General features: G+C 43.7%; 1 protein-coding gene across 2 annotated transcripts; it reads left to right on the top strand.

Annotated features, from left to right (window-relative positions):
* The first annotated feature begins 1,686 nt into the window (after positions 1 to 1,686).
* LOC133622756 (uncharacterized) lies at positions 1,687 to 18,584 on the top strand. Of its 2 annotated transcripts, none has more exons than XR_012051131.1 (4): positions 1,687 to 2,422; positions 17,670 to 17,835; positions 17,923 to 18,002; positions 18,128 to 18,584. XR_012051131.1 is itself a non-coding variant. In XM_061985690.2 (4 exons), exons 1-4 carry the CDS (start codon positions 17,469 to 17,471, stop codon positions 18,428 to 18,430), a joined length of 645 nt encoding a protein of 214 aa, XP_061841674.1. In that variant the 5' UTR covers positions 16,999 to 17,468; the 3' UTR covers positions 18,431 to 18,584. The 2 variants fall into 2 exon arrangements, 1 of the variants encoding a protein (XP_061841674.1); XM_061985690.2 differs by lacking the exon at positions 1,687 to 2,422 and adding an exon at positions 16,999 to 17,564.
* Positions 18,585 to 18,842: the final 258 nt, after the last annotated feature.

Raw genomic sequence — 18,842 nt, 5'->3', positions numbered from 1 at the left:
TGTGAGGAAAACTGTAACGCAGTCCGTACCAAAAGCACACCACTCTTCTCCTTGCAACGTCTTTGTACAGACTAGAAAGGGAATGTGCGTACTGTTGACACCAACAAACGTCTCAAAATCCTAAAATATGATGTTATCATTGTGCTTTACATTGCTTGGTAGTTTTTGTATATAGCAAAGATGTCCTGCTCCTGCTGCCTCTGTATCGCTGTGGGGTAACTCCACTTTACATATTCGACATTTTGACTTGGGGCACTTGTGATTGTCGATACCTGTAGAAACGGGTACTTCGTAATATACCCTGCATTCAAGGCATTTTTTCCGCCGATCGCAAATGCTGAGTAGTTTACCCATTACCGGCTGTTTTTCCCTATGTTTGAGTAGACATGTAGGTGTACGTGCCCACATGTTGCAATCCTGACAAAAGACTGATTTTGTCATTATTTTTACACAGTCGGAAATTGTACAGACCACGCAATGACCGTCGCATTTGTGTCTGTTGGCTTTGATGTACCCTCTGTAGCAGTAGTGGCAAACGTGCGGTTTTGACAAAAATCCTTTAATGTTGATGATACCGTTGTAATGATTTTGAGATAAATACAAATACAACGGATTATCTGATTTAGGGGAATCTGTCTCAAACAGCGAGAAGGGGCGTTGATCCTCTTCTCTGTACAGTATGACAATTTTACGTCGCACGACTTTTTCAAACGCTTGAATATGACTGAAAGTGACGGGGGTTTGATCGTCTAAGCCCGCTTTTCTCTGTATTTGTTTAGCCTCCAGCACAGCCTGACTATCCGTAAATTCGGGATGAATCAGATGGGCCAGGCTGATGGCAAAACAGAGATGATTATTCACGTTGTTTGGTTTATACAGATAGCGAGCTTTCTTTTTGTAGAGTTCATGTTCCAAAAGGGTTTCGGCTTTTCTTCTAACACCGCCTCTAGGATTATGTATCACTTGAACTACTACCTGTATTTCGTCGTCGTTCATAATTTCAGCGTTTGATTGTACCAGCAGGTCTAGAACGTTTTGAAAAGCATTCATTACTTCCCCGGCATCGTTTTGAAACGTAAATGAAGCGTGTTTTCGCGCCCTGTCACCGATAAACTCTAATTGAACGATGTCGTTGGGTCTAGCCTCCTCAACGACCCTATTTGTCAAGTTTTCAAGGTTCCCCATGACTCGACGGTAAAATGTGGCGTAATCTGTTACACCGCTGTTTTGAGGAAAAGATAAAACACTTTTTAACTCAACATTGTTAAACACTTCGCGTCTCAAGACATTTAAACCCTCACCTCTCTGGTTCTCATTTAAATTTGGATGGTCATGAGCTGTCCTCTGCTGCTGCACCCCCACCATGCCACCCTGTGGTTGTACCCCTTCACCCTCCAAATCTCCCTGTTGCTGCGGTTGTGTGTGTGCGTCTGTGTTTGTGTTTAAATTTAATCCATTATGAGTATCTTGCAAAGACGGGTTATAGTTTGATTTCCAGTTGGAATGATAAATTACAGTGTGTGAAGAATGAAAAAAGTTTGATTTGATTCTAAATGATGATTAGGAACGTTTTCGTTTTCTATTTCTCCGTCATCCTCCACTAATTCGGGCGAAACTACAATTTTTTCGTCGGCCATTCTATTTCTCTAAAAAAAAAAAAAATTAAAAATTAAAAAAAAATTATAAAGCAGTTATATCAATCAAACATGTATTAAACAATGTCAGACAGCATCTCAAAGGTACGAGCCAGTATCTTGTAGTGTTGTTTGATCCGTTGTCTTTTTTGCTCCAGTCTGCTCGGCTCTCGACTCCTCCTCTGCCGCTTCTTCTTACCGCCTGCAAAAATAAAAAAAATTAAAAAAATAATAAACATGATCGACTTTAACCGCATGTGGCGCTGTCGTTTTCGCTCAACACTCTCACAATCGCACCCGGAAACAAACCCCCACCTCCGGAATCAAACCCCGCCTACTTCTCTGAGCGCGAAATTCATTTGTGCAAAAGACGGGTTAGTGTGAGGAGCTCCTCAAAACTCCGGAGCTTTAAGGAAGAACGTACAGAAAGCAGAAAGAACTTACAGCGGGAGCATGTAGGACTTTCGCCGTCTTTTTCGATGATGTTGTCCCTGAGTAAGCCTTCGACGGCGGCCTCCTCTGGACTCTTTACCGGGAGAAAAGCCTTCTCGTCCGCAGCAAGCAAGTCTTCAACGGAGGGACATTCGACGTCTTTTTCGACAATTTTGTCCGGGAACAATTCTTCAACGGCAGGAGTCTTTTGCGGGTTTAAAACTTCCTCCTCCGCCTCCTCCTCCGCAAGCTGGTCTTCAATATAGACTTCTTCGGAACGTTTTGGCGGGAAGTGTGATGCCGTCGAACGTTCGGTTAAGACCAACCATCGTGCCAGAGGCGTAAAAGAAACATCTGTAAGTAAATATATATATATATATATTTTGTATAATGTATGTTTTTTCTTGTAAATTGAAAATCATTTGACTCATCAAACTGTGATTGTGAAAAAGAGATCTCTTTAGAATCTTCCCACATCCCCTCTATAAAACAAAATAATGATTACAAATAATATAAAACAAATCAATAGTTTAAACTCACCGCTAGAGTCGTTTTCCAACTTTGTAAGATCAATCAAACAAAGCTCGTCGTCTCTTACTTCTGCGTCGACTAGATCATCGTCTAATAAAATATACCAATAACGTTGTAAAACAGAGGTAATAAAACAATGTAAAAAATAACCAGTACTTACGCAAAATGGATGAAGGTTCCCCTAGAACATCCCTCTGCTGAGCGTGAATTTCGACGCGGTGTTTAACTGCTTTTATTTAGAATAAATACTTGTTATTATATAAACTCTAAACAGATATATTGCAATCAGTAAAAAAAAAAAAATAATTACCCCTCATTCTCAAAACCCTCTGAAGAGTGTGCTCTACCAGAGTTTTTCCAGCTTTTAAATATGTTTTTCAGCATGTATCTGGTTATTTTCACGCACAAGAGTGTATCAAAGTGAGACTTTGTGTGTGTGCGTATGTGTGTGCGTGCGTGCGTGTGATTTTTGAACATTTTGAGGACTTTTGACCACTTTTCCAACTTTTCTCCACCACTCCTCCCATGTCTCTGTCGGGGCTCACAAGGCCGGCTGCGGGACTCGTGGGACTCCTCATACCCCCCTCCCTCTGACCTTTCTATAACCCCACCACCTCTTCTAAGGTCATCAATCATTTCTGACACAAGGTGTATCACGGTCATTAATCATTTCTAACACAAGGTGTATCCCCCCTCCGCCCCCTCCCTCTGACCTTTCCATAACCCCACCCCCCTTTGACCTTTTGACCCCAAGGTCATTAATCATTTTTGACAGCTAGGTCATTAATCATTTTTGACAGCTAGGTCGTAAATCATTTTTGACAGCTAGGTCGTAAATCATTTTTGTCATAAGGTAGGGACTTAACCTTTTTTTATATGTATATATATATATATATATATATATATATATATATATATATGTATGTATGTATACATATATAAATATATATATGTATTATGTATGTATGTATGTATGTATATATGTATGTATATATAATATATATATATATATATATATATATATGTATATATAATATATATATATATATATATATATATATATATATATATATATATATATATATATATATATATATATATATATATATGTATGTATATATATATGTATGTATATATAATATATATATATATATATATATATGTATGTATGTATATATAATATATATATATATATATACATATATATATGTATGTATATATAATATATATATATATATATACTGTCGTGGTCAAAAGTGTACATACACTTGTAAAGAACATAATGTCACGGCTGTCTTAAGTTCCAATCATTTCTACAACTCTTATTTTTTGTGATAGAGTGATTGGAGCACATACTTGTTGGTCACAAAATATTCATGAAGTTTGCTTCTTTTATGAATTTATTATGGGTCTACTGAAAATGTGAGCAAATCTGCTGGGTCAAAAGTATACATACAGCAATGTTAATATTTGCTTACATGTCCCTTGGCAAGTTTCACTGCAATAAGGCACTTTTGGTAGCCATCCATAAGCTTCTGCTTGAGTTTTTGACCACTCATCTTGACAAAATTGGTGTAGTTCAGCTAAATTTGTAGTTTTTTCTGTCATGGACTTGTTTCTTCAGCATTGTCCACACGTTTAAGTCACACGTTTAAGTCAGGACTTTGGGAAGGACATTCTAAAGCCTTCATTCTCGCCTGATTTAGCCATTCTTTTACCACTTTTGACATGTGTTTGAGGTCATTGTCCTGTTGGAAGACCCAACTGCGCCCAAGACCCAATCTCCGGGCTGATGATTTAAGCTTGTTCTGAAGAATTTGGAGGTAATCCTCCTTTTTCATTGTCCCATTTAAAGCACCAGTTCCATTAGCAGTAAAACAGGCCGAGGGTATAATACTACGACCACCGTGCTTGACGGTAGGGATGGTGTTCCTGGGATTAAAGGCCTCGCCTTTTCTCCTCCAAACTTATTGATGGCTATTGTGGCCAAACAGCTCCATTTTTGTTTCATCTGACCACAAACTTTCCTCCAGAAGGTCTTATCTTTGTCCATGTGATGAGCTGCAAACAATTGAAAATATGGCAAAAACTATTTAAAAAAAACTCCACGACGTCATGTGACCACGACATAACCAGGCCCCCACCGCCACAGGTGTCTTGGCTGTTTAAGGGAAACCCTGCCCGTGTAAGAATAAATACTAGTACACTGTCACCAATAACACAAAGTTTTGTCTTTAAAAGATGTACGGTCTGTTTTTAGCATTGATAAAAACATATGAAAACGTCCCTCGCAAAACCAGTTTTATTAACATATATTTCAAACATTTTTTGTCAGAATAAAATGCTTGCCCCCCCCCCCGACATATGATTTCTAAAGCAAGTATGTTGTCCATCAATTAGTACGTGAAAAAAATGAATAATCAAATACATTGTGTACAAAATCAGGAGATTATACATTATAATTCATATATATTCACTGTAACAAGAGGGCAACCTTGACTGCGATGTGGCCCTCCATGAAAACCAGATTTACGCCCGTGTCCTGGAACTAAACCAGCGCAGAAAACTCGGAAAAAGTTTTGTCACTCATTTAAAAAATGTATAAATATATATATAGATTCATTACACATGAACTATTTCAAGTTGTTATTCCTTGCAATTTTGATGATTATGGCCAACACATTGAGAGTATATAAAAAATATAAACATCTGTACACATTTTGCTCAAAAAGGTTCATTATGTCTTCTTATTTATATACTTTTTCAAATTTTCTTGTAATCCGACCATATTTTCAGTATATTAGATGGAATTTTTGGGTAAAAATTTCATCTACCGTATTTTCCGCACTATAAGGCGCACCGGATTATTAGCCGCACCTTCAATGAATTACATATTTCATAACTTTGTCCACCAATAAGCCGCCCCGGATTATAAGCCGCGCCTACGCTGCGCTAAAGGGAATGTCAAAAAAACAGTCAGATAGTTCAGTCAAACTTTAATAATATATTGAAAACCAGCGTTCTAACAACTCTGTCCCAAAATGTACGCAAATGTGCAATCACAAACATAGTAAAATTCAAAATGGTGTAGAGCAATAGCAACATAATGTTGCTCGAACGTTAATGTCACAACACACAAAATAAACATAGCGCTCACCTTCTGAAGTTATTCTTCATTCGTAAATCCTTCGAATTCTTCGTCTTCGGTGTCCGAATTGAAAAGTTGCGCAAGCGTGGTATCCAAAATGGCCGGTTCCGTCTCGTCGAAGTCATCGGAGTCAGTGTCGCTGTTGTTCTGTGAATCCTGCCTTCCGGAAAGCTCGGACCACAGTTGTGACCGAAATATCTGCCCAGGCATTTACGATCCACTGGCAAATGTTGGCGTATGTCGTCCGGAGCTGTCTGCCCGTCTTAGTGAAGGTGTGTTCGCCTTCGGAGCTGTGTGAAAAAAGCCACCCGGCCTCTTCGCGTAAACTTCCCTTAACCACTCGCTCATCTTTTCTTCATCCATCCATCCCTTCGAGTTAGCTTTTATGATGACGCCGGCTGGAAAGGTCTCTTTTGGCAAGGTCTTCCTTTTGAATATCACCATGGGTGGAAGTTAGCATGGCAAGCTAGAACCACAGTGAAGGATGACTTCTCATTCCCTGTGGTGCGAATATTCACCGTACGTGCTCCCGTTCCACAGTGCGGTTCACAGGAATATCAGTTGCTGTGAAATACGGTAGTAATCCGTGTGCGGATGGAGAGATTGCGTCTTTTTATGAACCGGATCCTTGTCGCTTAGTAGGAGCCATTTTGTGGTCTTTACAGATGTAAACAGGAAATGAAACGTACGGTGATATCCGCGCGTTTTTTCTTCTTCTTCCGGGGGCGGGTGGTGGCTTACAGTAGAAGAAGAAGCGCTTCCTGTTCTATGGGGGCGGGTGCTTTCCTTGGCGGTTGCTTGCGTAGAAGAAGAAGCGCTTCCTGTTCTACCGGGAAAAAAGATGGCGGCTGTTTACCGAAGTTGCGAGATCGAAACTTTATGAAAATGAATCGTAATAAAGCGCACCGGGTTATAAGGCGCACTGTCAGCTTTTGAGAAAATGTGTGGTTTTTAGGTGCGCCTTATAGTGCGGAAAATACGGTAATATATCTATATCCCTTAGGGCAGGGGTCGGCAACCTTTACCAGTCAAAGAGCCATTTTGACCAGTTTCACAAATTAAAGAAAACAATGGGAGCCACAAAAATATTTTGAAATTTAAAATGAAATAACACTGCATACAAAGTTTTTTTTTTGCTTTGTGCTATGTATAAACCAAGGGTTTCAGAGTCAGACACGCGGCCCACACCTTAATATGTAAATTAAATGTTTGCGAGTTTTATATGAATGGCGCTTGACAGCATCATCCTTGTCAACCCTCCCGATTTTACCGGCAGACTACGAATTTCAGGGCAACTAGAATTTCAGGGCAACTACTCTCTCGAACGTACCGTGATGTTACAGCATTTATCGCCCACTACAACCAGCATGCCGGACCAGCCGCACGTTGTATGGGGCTTCTGCTTTAATGTTGTGTCGTTCGCGAACGATTCGTTTGAACGAACAAATCTTTTGAGTGAACGTGCTGAACCGAATCACTTCATGAACTGATTCGTTCCTTTCTCAGTTCAGTTGAGCTCCGCCGCGACCATGCCGGTATGAGTGGAACTGGCGCATTCTGTGACTCACTAAACCCTCGACGTCGGCGAACAACGCAGCCAGCTACTCATCATGGGGGCGGGGGGAGGGACTGAGCGAACGATTCGTTCACCGCGGATTAATGACACGAATCACTCAGTGAACGACAGAATCAGGACTCGCGAACCTACTGACACAGAGAACTGACTGTGTCGCGGAGGAGGACGTCACATTGAGGCTCTCGTTCAGTCACTGTGCGCGTCGTTCATTGGGTGCTGAGGGCTTGTGTCGTTCGCGAACTGACACACACCGAGATCTGCCGCTGGGGAAGCTGTTACTGACTGACTCATGATTCGCCGACCTGCACACAGAACTGCTGCTGCAGAAGTGATTCAGGTTCACGTACTGAACTGTGCTGACTGTGGCGCTGTGTCAGTCCCTCACTGCGTGGTGTACTGCATGCACAGAGCTGTGTAGGGACTCGCGTTCACCCTATTTGCTGCTTCTCCCGCAAATGTCTGCACTGCACTGTGATGTGTGAGGGAGCAGAGTTGGAGTGGGGGCGGGGTTTGGTGGTAGCAGGGGTGTATAATGTAGGCTGCATGGGATTCTGGGTATTTGCTCTGTTGTGTTTATGTTGTTACGATCCGCTGCCCGGATCATAGTTTGTTTATGTTTTAGTCACGTGTTTTCAGCACCTTGATTTTGTTTGTTTTCAGTTGCCATGTCAACCGATTACATGCACCTGCCTCTGGTTAGTGTTCGGGACGCGCACCTGTTGCCCGGGCGCTAATCAGAGGGCTATTTAGTCTTTGGCCTTGCCTCACTCAGTCTGGCTTCGTAGTTTGTTCCCATACAACTGATGACGACGATTATTTCATGTTCCTTAGCTGCTAGTTTTCACGCTATGCCATTTTGCCTGCTAGCTCCCACGCTAGTCCTTTTGTTTCTTGCCTTTTGTGCTACGTGCATGTCTTTTTGTTTATCCACCGTATGATTTATATTTTAAATAAATCATATTCGTACCTGCAAGCTGTGTCCGAAGCCGTCTGCATCCTTGGGAGAACCACACCCGCATCACTATGCGACCACGTCGTTTCAGTACGAAGCCAGCAGAAGACAATTCTCCCGCACCGGCCATCGAGGAGTTCGACGAAGGTACGTGGGAGGTGTTGCGAACGATGGAGGCGGAAACTCTTCGCTATTCCCCCTCGGAGCGCCAGGACCTGATATGGGGTCCCAACGGAAAGCTGGTCCCAATCCACTCCGTTTGGCCCGAGGACATCGCCACACCCCCGCAGTACGGGACGCGTCAGCGAAGACGGAAGCCGGCCAGAAGGTCTTTCCCTCGCCGCCAAGACGCGCCGCTCCTGCAAACTCCTCCCCCGGACCGAAGCAAGCTACATGCAGCTCAAACTTCCCCTCCTCAGATGTTTGGCAACCCAATCGACCACTTTGCCAAACATTTTTCCGATTGGGCTGTCAGTCACATGGACAGAATCAACAATGACGTCATTTCATTGGCGCCCCCCGAAGAGGTAACTCCGCCCACTCCCGATGACGTCATTGAGCAAGAATTTTTTTTCCCATCTTCTGCTTCATTCAGTCAGCCACCTCCAAATGACTTTTATTCCAAGATAAAACATTATCAGGACATTTTTGCTAAGTGTACGTCTAGTCAGTCACATTCTGATTTTCAAACTCCACCTCCAGTGACTTTGGTTCCGCCCCCAGTGACTATTGCTCCGCCCACTGCACATATTTTCTCCCCCTGTTCTCTCACCCAATCTCAAGTGGGGGGTGAGAATAGACAATTTGGACAATTTAAAGAGGAGGAGTATACCCCCCTCCTTATCTCCCCCCACCCACCCTTGAAGACGGTTCCAAACCGCAAAGAGCGCGTCTGGTATCCGCGTCTTGAGGGGGGGGCTAGTACTGGGAACTGTGCTAGTGGGGTGGCACAACTGCGCTCAGCTAAGCCGCAACCTCCTGCACGGCCACCGCCACCAGTTTTTTGGCGTGCTAAGCGGCAACCTCCTGCACGACCACCGCCACCAGTTTTTCGGCGTGCTAAGCCGCAACCCCCTGCACGGCCACCGCCACCAGTCTTTCGGCGTGCTAAACCGCAACCTCCTGCAAGGCCACCGCCACCAGTCTTTCGGCGTGCTAAACCGCAACCTCCTACACGGCCACCGCCACCAGTCCTTCGTCCTGCTAAGCCACAACCGCCAGCTAGGCCACCTCCAGCTGCACCTCGGCTAGCACCTGTTCCTGCACCTCGGCTGACACACCAAGCTTCGTCTCCAGTACCTCCACCACGCCAAGCTCCACCATGCCAAGTTCCAAGGCTGGTTCCCACACCAGCGCCGGCTCCAAGGCTGGTTCTCACACCAGCGCCGGCTCCAAGGCTGGTTCCCACACCAGCGCCGGCTCCAAGGCTGGTTCCCACACCAGCGCCGGCTCCAAGGCTGGTTCCCACACCAGCGCCGGCTCCAAGGCTGGTTCCCACACCAGCGCCGGCTCCAAGGCTGGTTCCCACACCAGCGCCGGCTCCAAGGCTGGTTCCCACACCAGCGCCGGCTCCAAGGCTGGTTCCCACACCAGCGCCGGCTCCAAGGCTGGTTCCCACACCAGCGCCGGCTCCAAGGCTGGTACCCACACCAGCGCCGGCTCCAAGGCTGGTTCCCACACCAGCGCCGGCTCCAAGGCTGGTTCCCACACCAGCGCCGGCTCCAAGGCTGGTACCCACACCAGCGCCGGCTCCAAGGCTGGTACCCACACCAGCGCCGGCTCCACGGCTGGTACCCACACCAGCGCCGGCTCCACGGCTGGTACCCACACCAGCGCCGGCTCCACGGCTGGTACCCACACCAGCGCCGGCTCCACGGCTGGTACCAGAACCTGCACCTGCTCCACGGCTGGTACCAGAACCTGCACCTGCTCCACGGCTGGTACCAGAACCTGCACCTGCCTCCACGGCGACGACGGCTCCTCCTGCCTCCACGGCGACGACGGCTCCTCCTGCCTCCACGGCAACGACGGCTCCTCCTGCCTCCACGGCGACGTCGGCTCCTCCTGCTTCCACGGCGACGTCGGCTTCCACGGCGACGTCGGCTCCTCCTGCTTCCACGGCGACGTCTGCTCTCTCCTCGTCTTCGTCTCAGCGACCTCGAGTGGTCTGGCTGCGCAAGCGGCGCTCTCGGAGGTTTGTTTATGGACGCCAGTGGCGCAAACAGCAGCGACACCTGAGACGTAGTCGTAGAACTCTGCGGCTGCTGAACTTCTGGCGCCACTCACGCCCACCTTCTCGGCAGCCACGAATGTGGCCTTTCCGTGGTCGCCCGCCTCGCCTGCGGCAGCGGCGTTCCACTCGCCGCCGCCACCTGACTCTTCCCCGGTGGATTCGGGGACACGTGGCCTGGCGACCCACCACCAAATCCTCCCTCCACCCTCCCTTGACTCTCGAACTATTTCTTGTTTTTTGGGTTCTAGTTTTATTTAGTGTCAAGGGACATCTGGAATCTGTCCTTTAAGGGGGGGGGTACTGTTACGATCCGCTGCCCGGATCATAGTTTGTTTATGTTTTAGTCACGTGTTTTCAGCACCTTGATTTTGTTTGTTTTCAGTTGCCATGTCAACCGATTACATGCACCTGCCTCTGGTTAGTGTTCGGGACGCGCACCTGTTGCCCGGGCGCTAATCAGAGGGCTATTTAGTCTTTGGCGTTGCCTCACTCAGTCTGGCTTCGTAGTTTGTTCCCATACAACTGATGACGACGATTATTTCATGTTCCTTAGCTGCTAGTTTTCACGCTATGCCATTTTGCCTGCTAGCTCCCACGCTAGTCCTTTTGTTTCTTGCCTTTTGTGCTACGTGCATGTCTTTTTGTTTATCCACCGTATGATTTATATTTTAAATAAATCATATTCGTACCTGCAAGCTGTGTCCGAAGCCGTCTGCATCCTTGGGAGAACCACACCCGCATCACTATGCGACCACGTCGTTTCATATGTTGTGTTAAGGTGCAGATGTGTTTGTCATTCTTGTTTGGTTTTGGTTCAAAGTGTGGCGCAATATTAGTAAGAGTGTTAAAGTTGTTTTATATGGCCACCGTCAGTGTAACCTGTGTGGCTGTTGACCAAGTATGCATTGCTGTCACTTACGTGTGCAAGCAGAAGATGTATATCTCAAGTTGTCTGGCTGGCAAGCTGTTGACACAGATTGTAGAAGGCACCAAATGCTGTACCATCATGGCACACCCTTATTATTATTGTAAGGGTGAATTATATATTTTATATTATACTCGGGAGTTTTCTACGAGAGGCACTGAAACCCGGAAGTCACCCGGGAAAATCGGGGGGGGTCGGCAAGTATGCAGCTGAGACGCATCTAGTGATGAGATCGGCAGTTCTTTTGACTGTACTGAATCACTAGAATCAGTTCCTTAAATTGAGTCGTTCAAAAAATTTGTTCACCAAATCCCCCCCCCCCAAAAAAAAAAATAGGAGGGGGGGGGGGGGGTGCGTAGTACAGTACAGTGCAGACATTCGCGGGAGAAGCAGCAAATAGGGTGAACGCGAGTCCCTACACAGCTCTGTGCATGCAGTACACCAGGCAGTGAGTGACTGACACAGCGCCACAGTCAGCACAGTTCAGTACGTGAACCTGAATCACTTCTGCAGCAGCAGTTCTGTGTGCAGGTCGGCAAATCATGAGTCAGTCAGGAACAGCTTCCCCAGCGGCAGATCTCGGTGTGTGTCAGTTCGCGAACGACACAAGCCCTCAGCACCCAATGAACGACGCGCACAGTGACTGAACGAGAGCCTCAATGTGACGTCCTCCTCCGCGACACAGTCAGTTCTCTGTGTCAGTAGGTTCGCGAGTCCTGATTCTGTCGTTCACTGAGTGATTCGTGTTGTTAATCCGCGGTGAACGAATCGTTCGCTCAGTCCCTCCCCCCACCCCCATGATGAGTAGCTGGCTGCGTCATTCGCCGACGTCGAGGGTTCAGTGAGTCACAGAATGCGCCAGTTCCACTCATACCGGCATGGTCGCGGTATGAGTGGAACTGGCGCATTCTGTGACTCACTGAACCCTCGACGTCGGCGAATGACGCAGCCAGCTACTCATCATGGGGGCGGGGGGAGGGACTGAGCGAACGATTCGTTCACCGCGGATTAACGACACGAATCACTCAGTGAACGACAGAATCAGGACTCGCGAACCTACTGACACAGAGAAAGGAACGAATCAGTTCATGAAGTGATTCGGTTCAGCACGTTCACTCAAAAGATTTGTTCGTTCGAACGAATTGTTCGCGAACGACACAACATTAGCCGCATCAGAGTGATCAAAGAGCTGCATGCGGCTCCGGAGCCGCGGGTTGCCGACCCCTGCCTTAGGGTAATGGACGGATGGGCAGCGCCTGAAGAGCTGTAGCCTGCTACCATGGCCCCCCACTCCCTCCCCTCTGTTGCTAGATATCTCGAGATGTAGGTTGTAATATGTATATGTGCTTTGCTATGGAGGTTTTTTTTCCCCACTTCAGACTGGGCCCCCTTAGGAGCCCAGTCTAGATTGTATTTTTTTACTCATGCTTCCCCAGCGTTTACCTTTTTACCATCTTTTACTGGGCGCCTTGTGGCGACCCATCAGCGTTCCTGTTCTGTAACCCTGTACACTGTTTGTTTATCTCATCTTGAACGGGTTTGTGCTGAAAACAAAGTTGTGTTGTACTTGTGCAATGACAATAAAGACCTACCTACCTATATATATATATATATTTAGGTGAAAATGCCATGGAATTTTTGGGCAAAAATTCCTTTTAATATACCGAAAATATGATCTGATTACAAGAACATTTGAAAACGCATCTGTACGCATCATTTATTTTGGCTTGATGAAGTCAAAAGAGTAGCTTTTTAAAATACACTTTATTATGATTATGTCTGGGGACTTTCAAAATAAATTTCCTGTTCTAGTTTAACACCTTGATAAAAAACATGTACTTGACAGTAAATTCCAGTAAACAGTTGGTATGTCAATTAAATTGGAACATTATGAAGTACAGTATAGTTATATTTGTGACAGAAACCAGATTTCATCAGTAATAACCAGACAGATGTCGTTTTTTGTGTCATACTTTTTATTTCATACAATTCTTCTTCATAAATTAAATTAAGTAAATTAAATTCATAAATTAAATACATTAATTTGGAACATTATGAAGTACAGTATATTTATATTTGTGACAGAAACCAGACTTCATCAGTAATAACCAGACAGACGTCGTTTTTTTGTGTCGAACTTTTTTATTTCATACAATTCTTCATAAATTAAATTCATAAATTAAATAAATTAAATTGGAACATTATGAAGTACAGTTTATTTATATTTGTGACAGAAAGCAGATTTCATCAGTAATAACCAGACAGACGTCGTTTTTTGTGTCGTACTTTTTATTTCATACAATTCTTCTTCATAAAATATATTACTTCTCATACAAACATTATGAAGTCAATCTATCAAGGTTGATATAAAAAACAAAAGTGACAACAAGCAAAACAAACAAAAAACAAGTCAAACCTAAAAATAACTTTGGCTTGATTTAGTGAGCAGTAGAAACCACCTGACTAGTCAGTTAAAACCACCTGACCAGTCAGTAGAAACCACCTGACCAGTCAGTAGAAACCACCTGGTCAGTCAGTAGAAACCACCTGACCAGTCAGTAGAAACCACCTGATCAGTCAGTAGAAACCACCTGACCAGTCAGTGGAAACCACCTGATCAGTCAGTAGAAACCACCTGACCAGTCAGTAGAAACCACCTGACCAGTCAGTAGAAACCAACCTGACCGGTCAACATTCCTACGGTGCAACGTGGGGCATGCGTTCTTCACGCTGCACACAAATTAATATTGATGTTGTGTCTTGGATTTGTTCCTGCAACTTTTCACACTCATATTTGCTCCCTTAGACATTCTGCCTCCGGCTGAAAGTATTGAAACATTGTTTTCTCCTGTGAGTTATTAGAAACATGCCACACATGACGGTACACAATGATGTAGCTGTTTGCTTTGTCAGCTGATGCACGATGCAATTATGCTGGCTGAAATATGCTTCCAATAGTTAGTGGTCATTAGACGCATTAAATAGAGAGCTAGTTAAATAGAGAACGCACATTCACTGCAACTCTTACAGCACAGACCTCAAACCTAACAAGAACCTTAAATTTGTGTTTATCTGCACTCAGGACACCGCTTCATAGAGGGTGCAAATATCATATAAGAGGTTATGATACATAAGGCGCACTTAAAATCCTTTAATTTTCTCAAAAATCGCCTATAACCCGGTGCGCCTTATGTACGTATTAATTCTGGTTGCGCTTATTGACCTCAGACCAATTTTTCATGGTACACTCTTAGAAATAAGGGTTCCAAAAGGGTTCTTCTACAAGGGCTGAGGTTCTAACTGGAACCATTTGCTTCTGAAAAACCCTTTCCCGAAGAAAGGGTTTTTCAAGGGTTCTTGGTAACGCTAATGGTTCCAGTAAGAACCATTTTGATCCAGAGAACCCTTTAAAACCCCTTTTCTGAATAATTGGTTTTAAAAGGGTTCTCACTAACACTAAGGAGGGTTCCAGTAAGAACTATTTTGATCCAGAGAACCGTTTTTGGAAGAAAGAGTTCTTCAGGGATTGTTGAAAGCATGGGTAAGATCCTGTGTCACCAGGGACATACTTCCTGATAACATTTGCCAATAATAGTGCAAAATACATTTCCTTGTGACTACTGATACAAATGCTTTTCATATACAATTTTTTTGTTTATTTTAAAGCAAACTCTTCTTCCCCAGATCCTGTTGATCAAACTGTAACATAATTGTCCATCTTGGGATTTGAACACCTGCCACCCAGTCTAAAGTCACTGGCAATAGTGACTGAGCAAACCAGCTGGCTGCCTTCAGTCATCAGGTCCACCATACTAGTCTATTACCTTACACCTTATGATCAGACATACAAATAATGGCAGTCCTATAACTGAAATGTTCTGTTACCAATTTATTTCCACAACCATTAATTATAAGAAAGCAAGATCTTCATCAGCAAATCTTGTTAACTCAGGCAAAGATTAGCTGTGACTGGGAGGACCATTTTTTAAATCTGCCTTGACAACTGCTGTCTGGCTGGTGGTTCTGTTTGAGAAATAGCTCAGTGATTTAGGAGCTCGTTCTTGGTGCCAAGTAACCTGGATTCAAGCCCTGACAAAGGTGGTGATGACAGCTCATGAAAATGCCAGGTGGTCTTTGTGAAGCAAACATATACATTTTAGAGTCATGATAGATTAAACATCAGTTATTAACTTATGGAGCAAATCGAATCAATTAAAAAAATCAAATTACCAATATCTCCATTCTGTCTAGATGCAATATGTGTATTTTCAGACTTTTGTCTTGATAACTGATATATTTACAGTGGTTTCAAATCTGCATGCACAACAGTGAATGGCTTAATCAATTTGTGAAGCCACTGTTGAATTGTCACTTGCCAATTAGCTCAGCGTGATAGACCACAGTCTTTGGTTCTATTGTTGTGGATTTTAGCCTCATTATAATGTCAACTGTATTGCCTTCCTGTTCTCCTGTTTGTTGCTCAGAATTGCCTTAATTTGCCAAAAATCGCCCGGACCCGACCCATCGCTGCGCAGCAGTTATAATTGTGTTTATTTAGTTTAGTTACACTACTCCCTTCTTCAGGAGGAAATGACACACGGCAAAGAACTAGCAAGGGGGTCCCTGCAGCAAGGATATAACCCCTCTTTCTGGGGCATCTAAGTGATCTATACGACTCACTGGACAAAGGCTTTTGAAAGTTTGTTACAAGTCAGGTGATCTAGGGATACAGTTTGAAGTTGTGAGTTCAAGGCCTGGTTGATGCAGAGTGACCATGTTAATGCATACTGAGGTGATGTGTAGATTAGTGACAGACAATTTAAAAAATATTAAACACTTATTTTACAGACAATTTTACTCATGTATTTGTCTCCTCATACTTTTCCATGATCGGCCTCATCCCTAGGCTGCTGTACCCTGCTGACTGGCTTAGTCCAGTTGGGAAGCTGCATATAAGTTAATTGATAGACAACGGTCTTTGATGTCAGAGGCCAAGCCTTAACCGATGCAAAAATCACACTGTAATGCTGACTTTTAGGCTACTACATCAGGGTTTGTTGATGCTGGGAATTGAACCCTGATCTCCCAGGGGAAAGGGCAAGGTTTGGTGTGTTGGGCCAGGGAGCTGGCATGATGGTGGCTGTCATGTGTGAGTTAAGAGCTGGTTGCCTCATGGATTGCACCACATGGTCTGGTCTTCCCTAACTATAAACCAGGTGTGACATACCAATAGTGATTACTGTGAACAGAACAGAACAAAGAAGAACAGGAGAGAGAACAGAAGAAACTTCTGAGAATCAAGGTGAGCTAAATATAATATCTTATTTCAGCATGCTTGACCCTAGCTGAGAACTTGTATGGTAAAAGGTGGACTCAGCATTTGTTTCTTGTTATGTTTTGTTCGTTTGCTTATTTGTTTGTTTTCTACAAGAAAACAAACAAACAAATTGTATTGTGGTCAAACAATACAATACCTGACAAAGCTCTGCTGAGAGCTGCCATGACAAAATAGGTTACAATATATCTGTACAATTAATCTTAAATCATTCTAAAAAGGTTATCGTAGTTGGTATTTTAATGAAATATTATAGTATAAATTGTCAATGTTAGAAGGAGCTTTAGCGTTGTCGGTAGCGGCGTTGCGGTCGCCATCCAGCTCGTCTTTGGAGAGATGGATGGGCTGGTGAGCACCATGGATCTAATACATCCATGTTGAGCACACACTAATGTGCGGGTAGGAGGAGCAGGGAGACTGGGCTTGAGCTTGGTCTCCAACATAGTGGTAGCAGAAAGATAACACAAGACGAAGGTTACAGGGAGGATGATTCTTCCATAGTATATAACTTTTTAAAAAACATGTACACCTCATATTAATAGTTACCTCTTACTATATTGCTTGTCATTTTTCTTGAATGCATACAGGCTCAGGAGAGTGAAGAATGTAGAGAGGATGAAAGGAGCATTGAAGCTCATATCAATGAAATGTCTACAGAGATGCTTAAGGTACACCCAGATCTGAACTCTTTTAAAGGAGAGAATGAGACGAACCTATGCATACCGAAAGACCTTCATGGCAACTGCCAAGGCAGAGGAAATCATCGAAAAGTTTCCCGCACTGAAGCTCCCTAAAATAGTTGGTATCTTCAAGCATTGATTTGACCATATTTAATTGTATGTGTATTATTTCATTTATGATCATCAAGTATTTTGAGATGACACTTTTTATCCCTCCTTACAGCTTCTGTGGGAGATGAAGGAGCAATTCCTTGTAGAAGCTGATCGTGGAATGGTCACAGAGCTGGTTCGAATGGCAACGAAGATGGTTCAAAGAGCATCTATGTGTGACCTAAAGGACTGCTGCCAGAGGGCAATCAATGCCTGCCTGGATGATTCAGTAAGACGAGGTATCTAGGCCTATATGTGTATCTATAGGAGCCACAATCTGTATTTCTGAAAACAAAAAATATTACAGAATAATTTTATTTCCTCAGGACTCATTAGGGATATAGCAATTCTACTGCTGCCTTCCATTTTCAGAGAGGACTCATCCTTTCTATACACTCTACTGGAGGTAAATACTGCATTTAAGGTCAAGATTTAGGAATTGGCATTATCCATATAATGGCAACATTGAGTCATTTTGCTGTTTTCACAGCAGGTTTTATTTCCTGACATGTATCTGTTTTTATTGCATAGGAGCCAAGCGTGCCTACTCCAGCAATCATGCTCCATAACACACACGAGGGGAACCCTTTGCAGGCACAAAGGATAACCCTATACCTGGATGGTATACAGGTTTTGACTGAGGACAGCAGCATGGACATATCATATGCTATGAGTGCATTAATGTCACTCTATATTGTTTTTGCTGTCCAGTACCCAAAGGAACTGAGAAAAACTCTTATTTTCATTGAAAGATTTGTGTTGGGGATCAAGGACCACAGTGTTGTACCCATTTCAGTGAAGAGACTATACAACTGTGTCGGAAGTGGGGAGTAGTGAGTAGATGTGTTGCAGCATGGGATTTCATGCTTTATGTTCTTGTTAATGGTCAAATTCCTGCTGCTGCCCTTTGTTTGTACATATTGATAAAAAAAATATCCCTTATTTAATACATATTTTGGACCAATACATTTTGTTTGATTTTGGCATAGTGACGTCTCTAGATTTCCATTATTGTTACAATACGTAATTTTTTGAGTACTTGTTACATAACACTGAAAAGTAATTCAACATTATTCAAATCAATGTGAAAACTTTGTTGGATTCCCTCACTTTCTCATGATTCTGTTCCACTGTCACAATTAGTACATACAGTATGTACACTGATTCTTTTCATTGGAACATGCATTATTTTATTGTTTGTAGATAGCTTACAATAAGGCGCAGTAAATGCAGTAAGTGCACCTTG

Source organism: Nerophis lumbriciformis, linkage group LG23, assembly GCF_033978685.3.
Source record: "Nerophis lumbriciformis linkage group LG23, RoL_Nlum_v2.1, whole genome shotgun sequence".
In the NCBI taxonomy this organism is placed as follows: Eukaryota; Metazoa; Chordata; class Actinopteri; order Syngnathiformes; family Syngnathidae; genus Nerophis; species Nerophis lumbriciformis.
The sequence above is the reverse complement of the archived record's forward strand: the minus strand, read 5'-3'. Positions and strand labels throughout refer to the sequence as shown.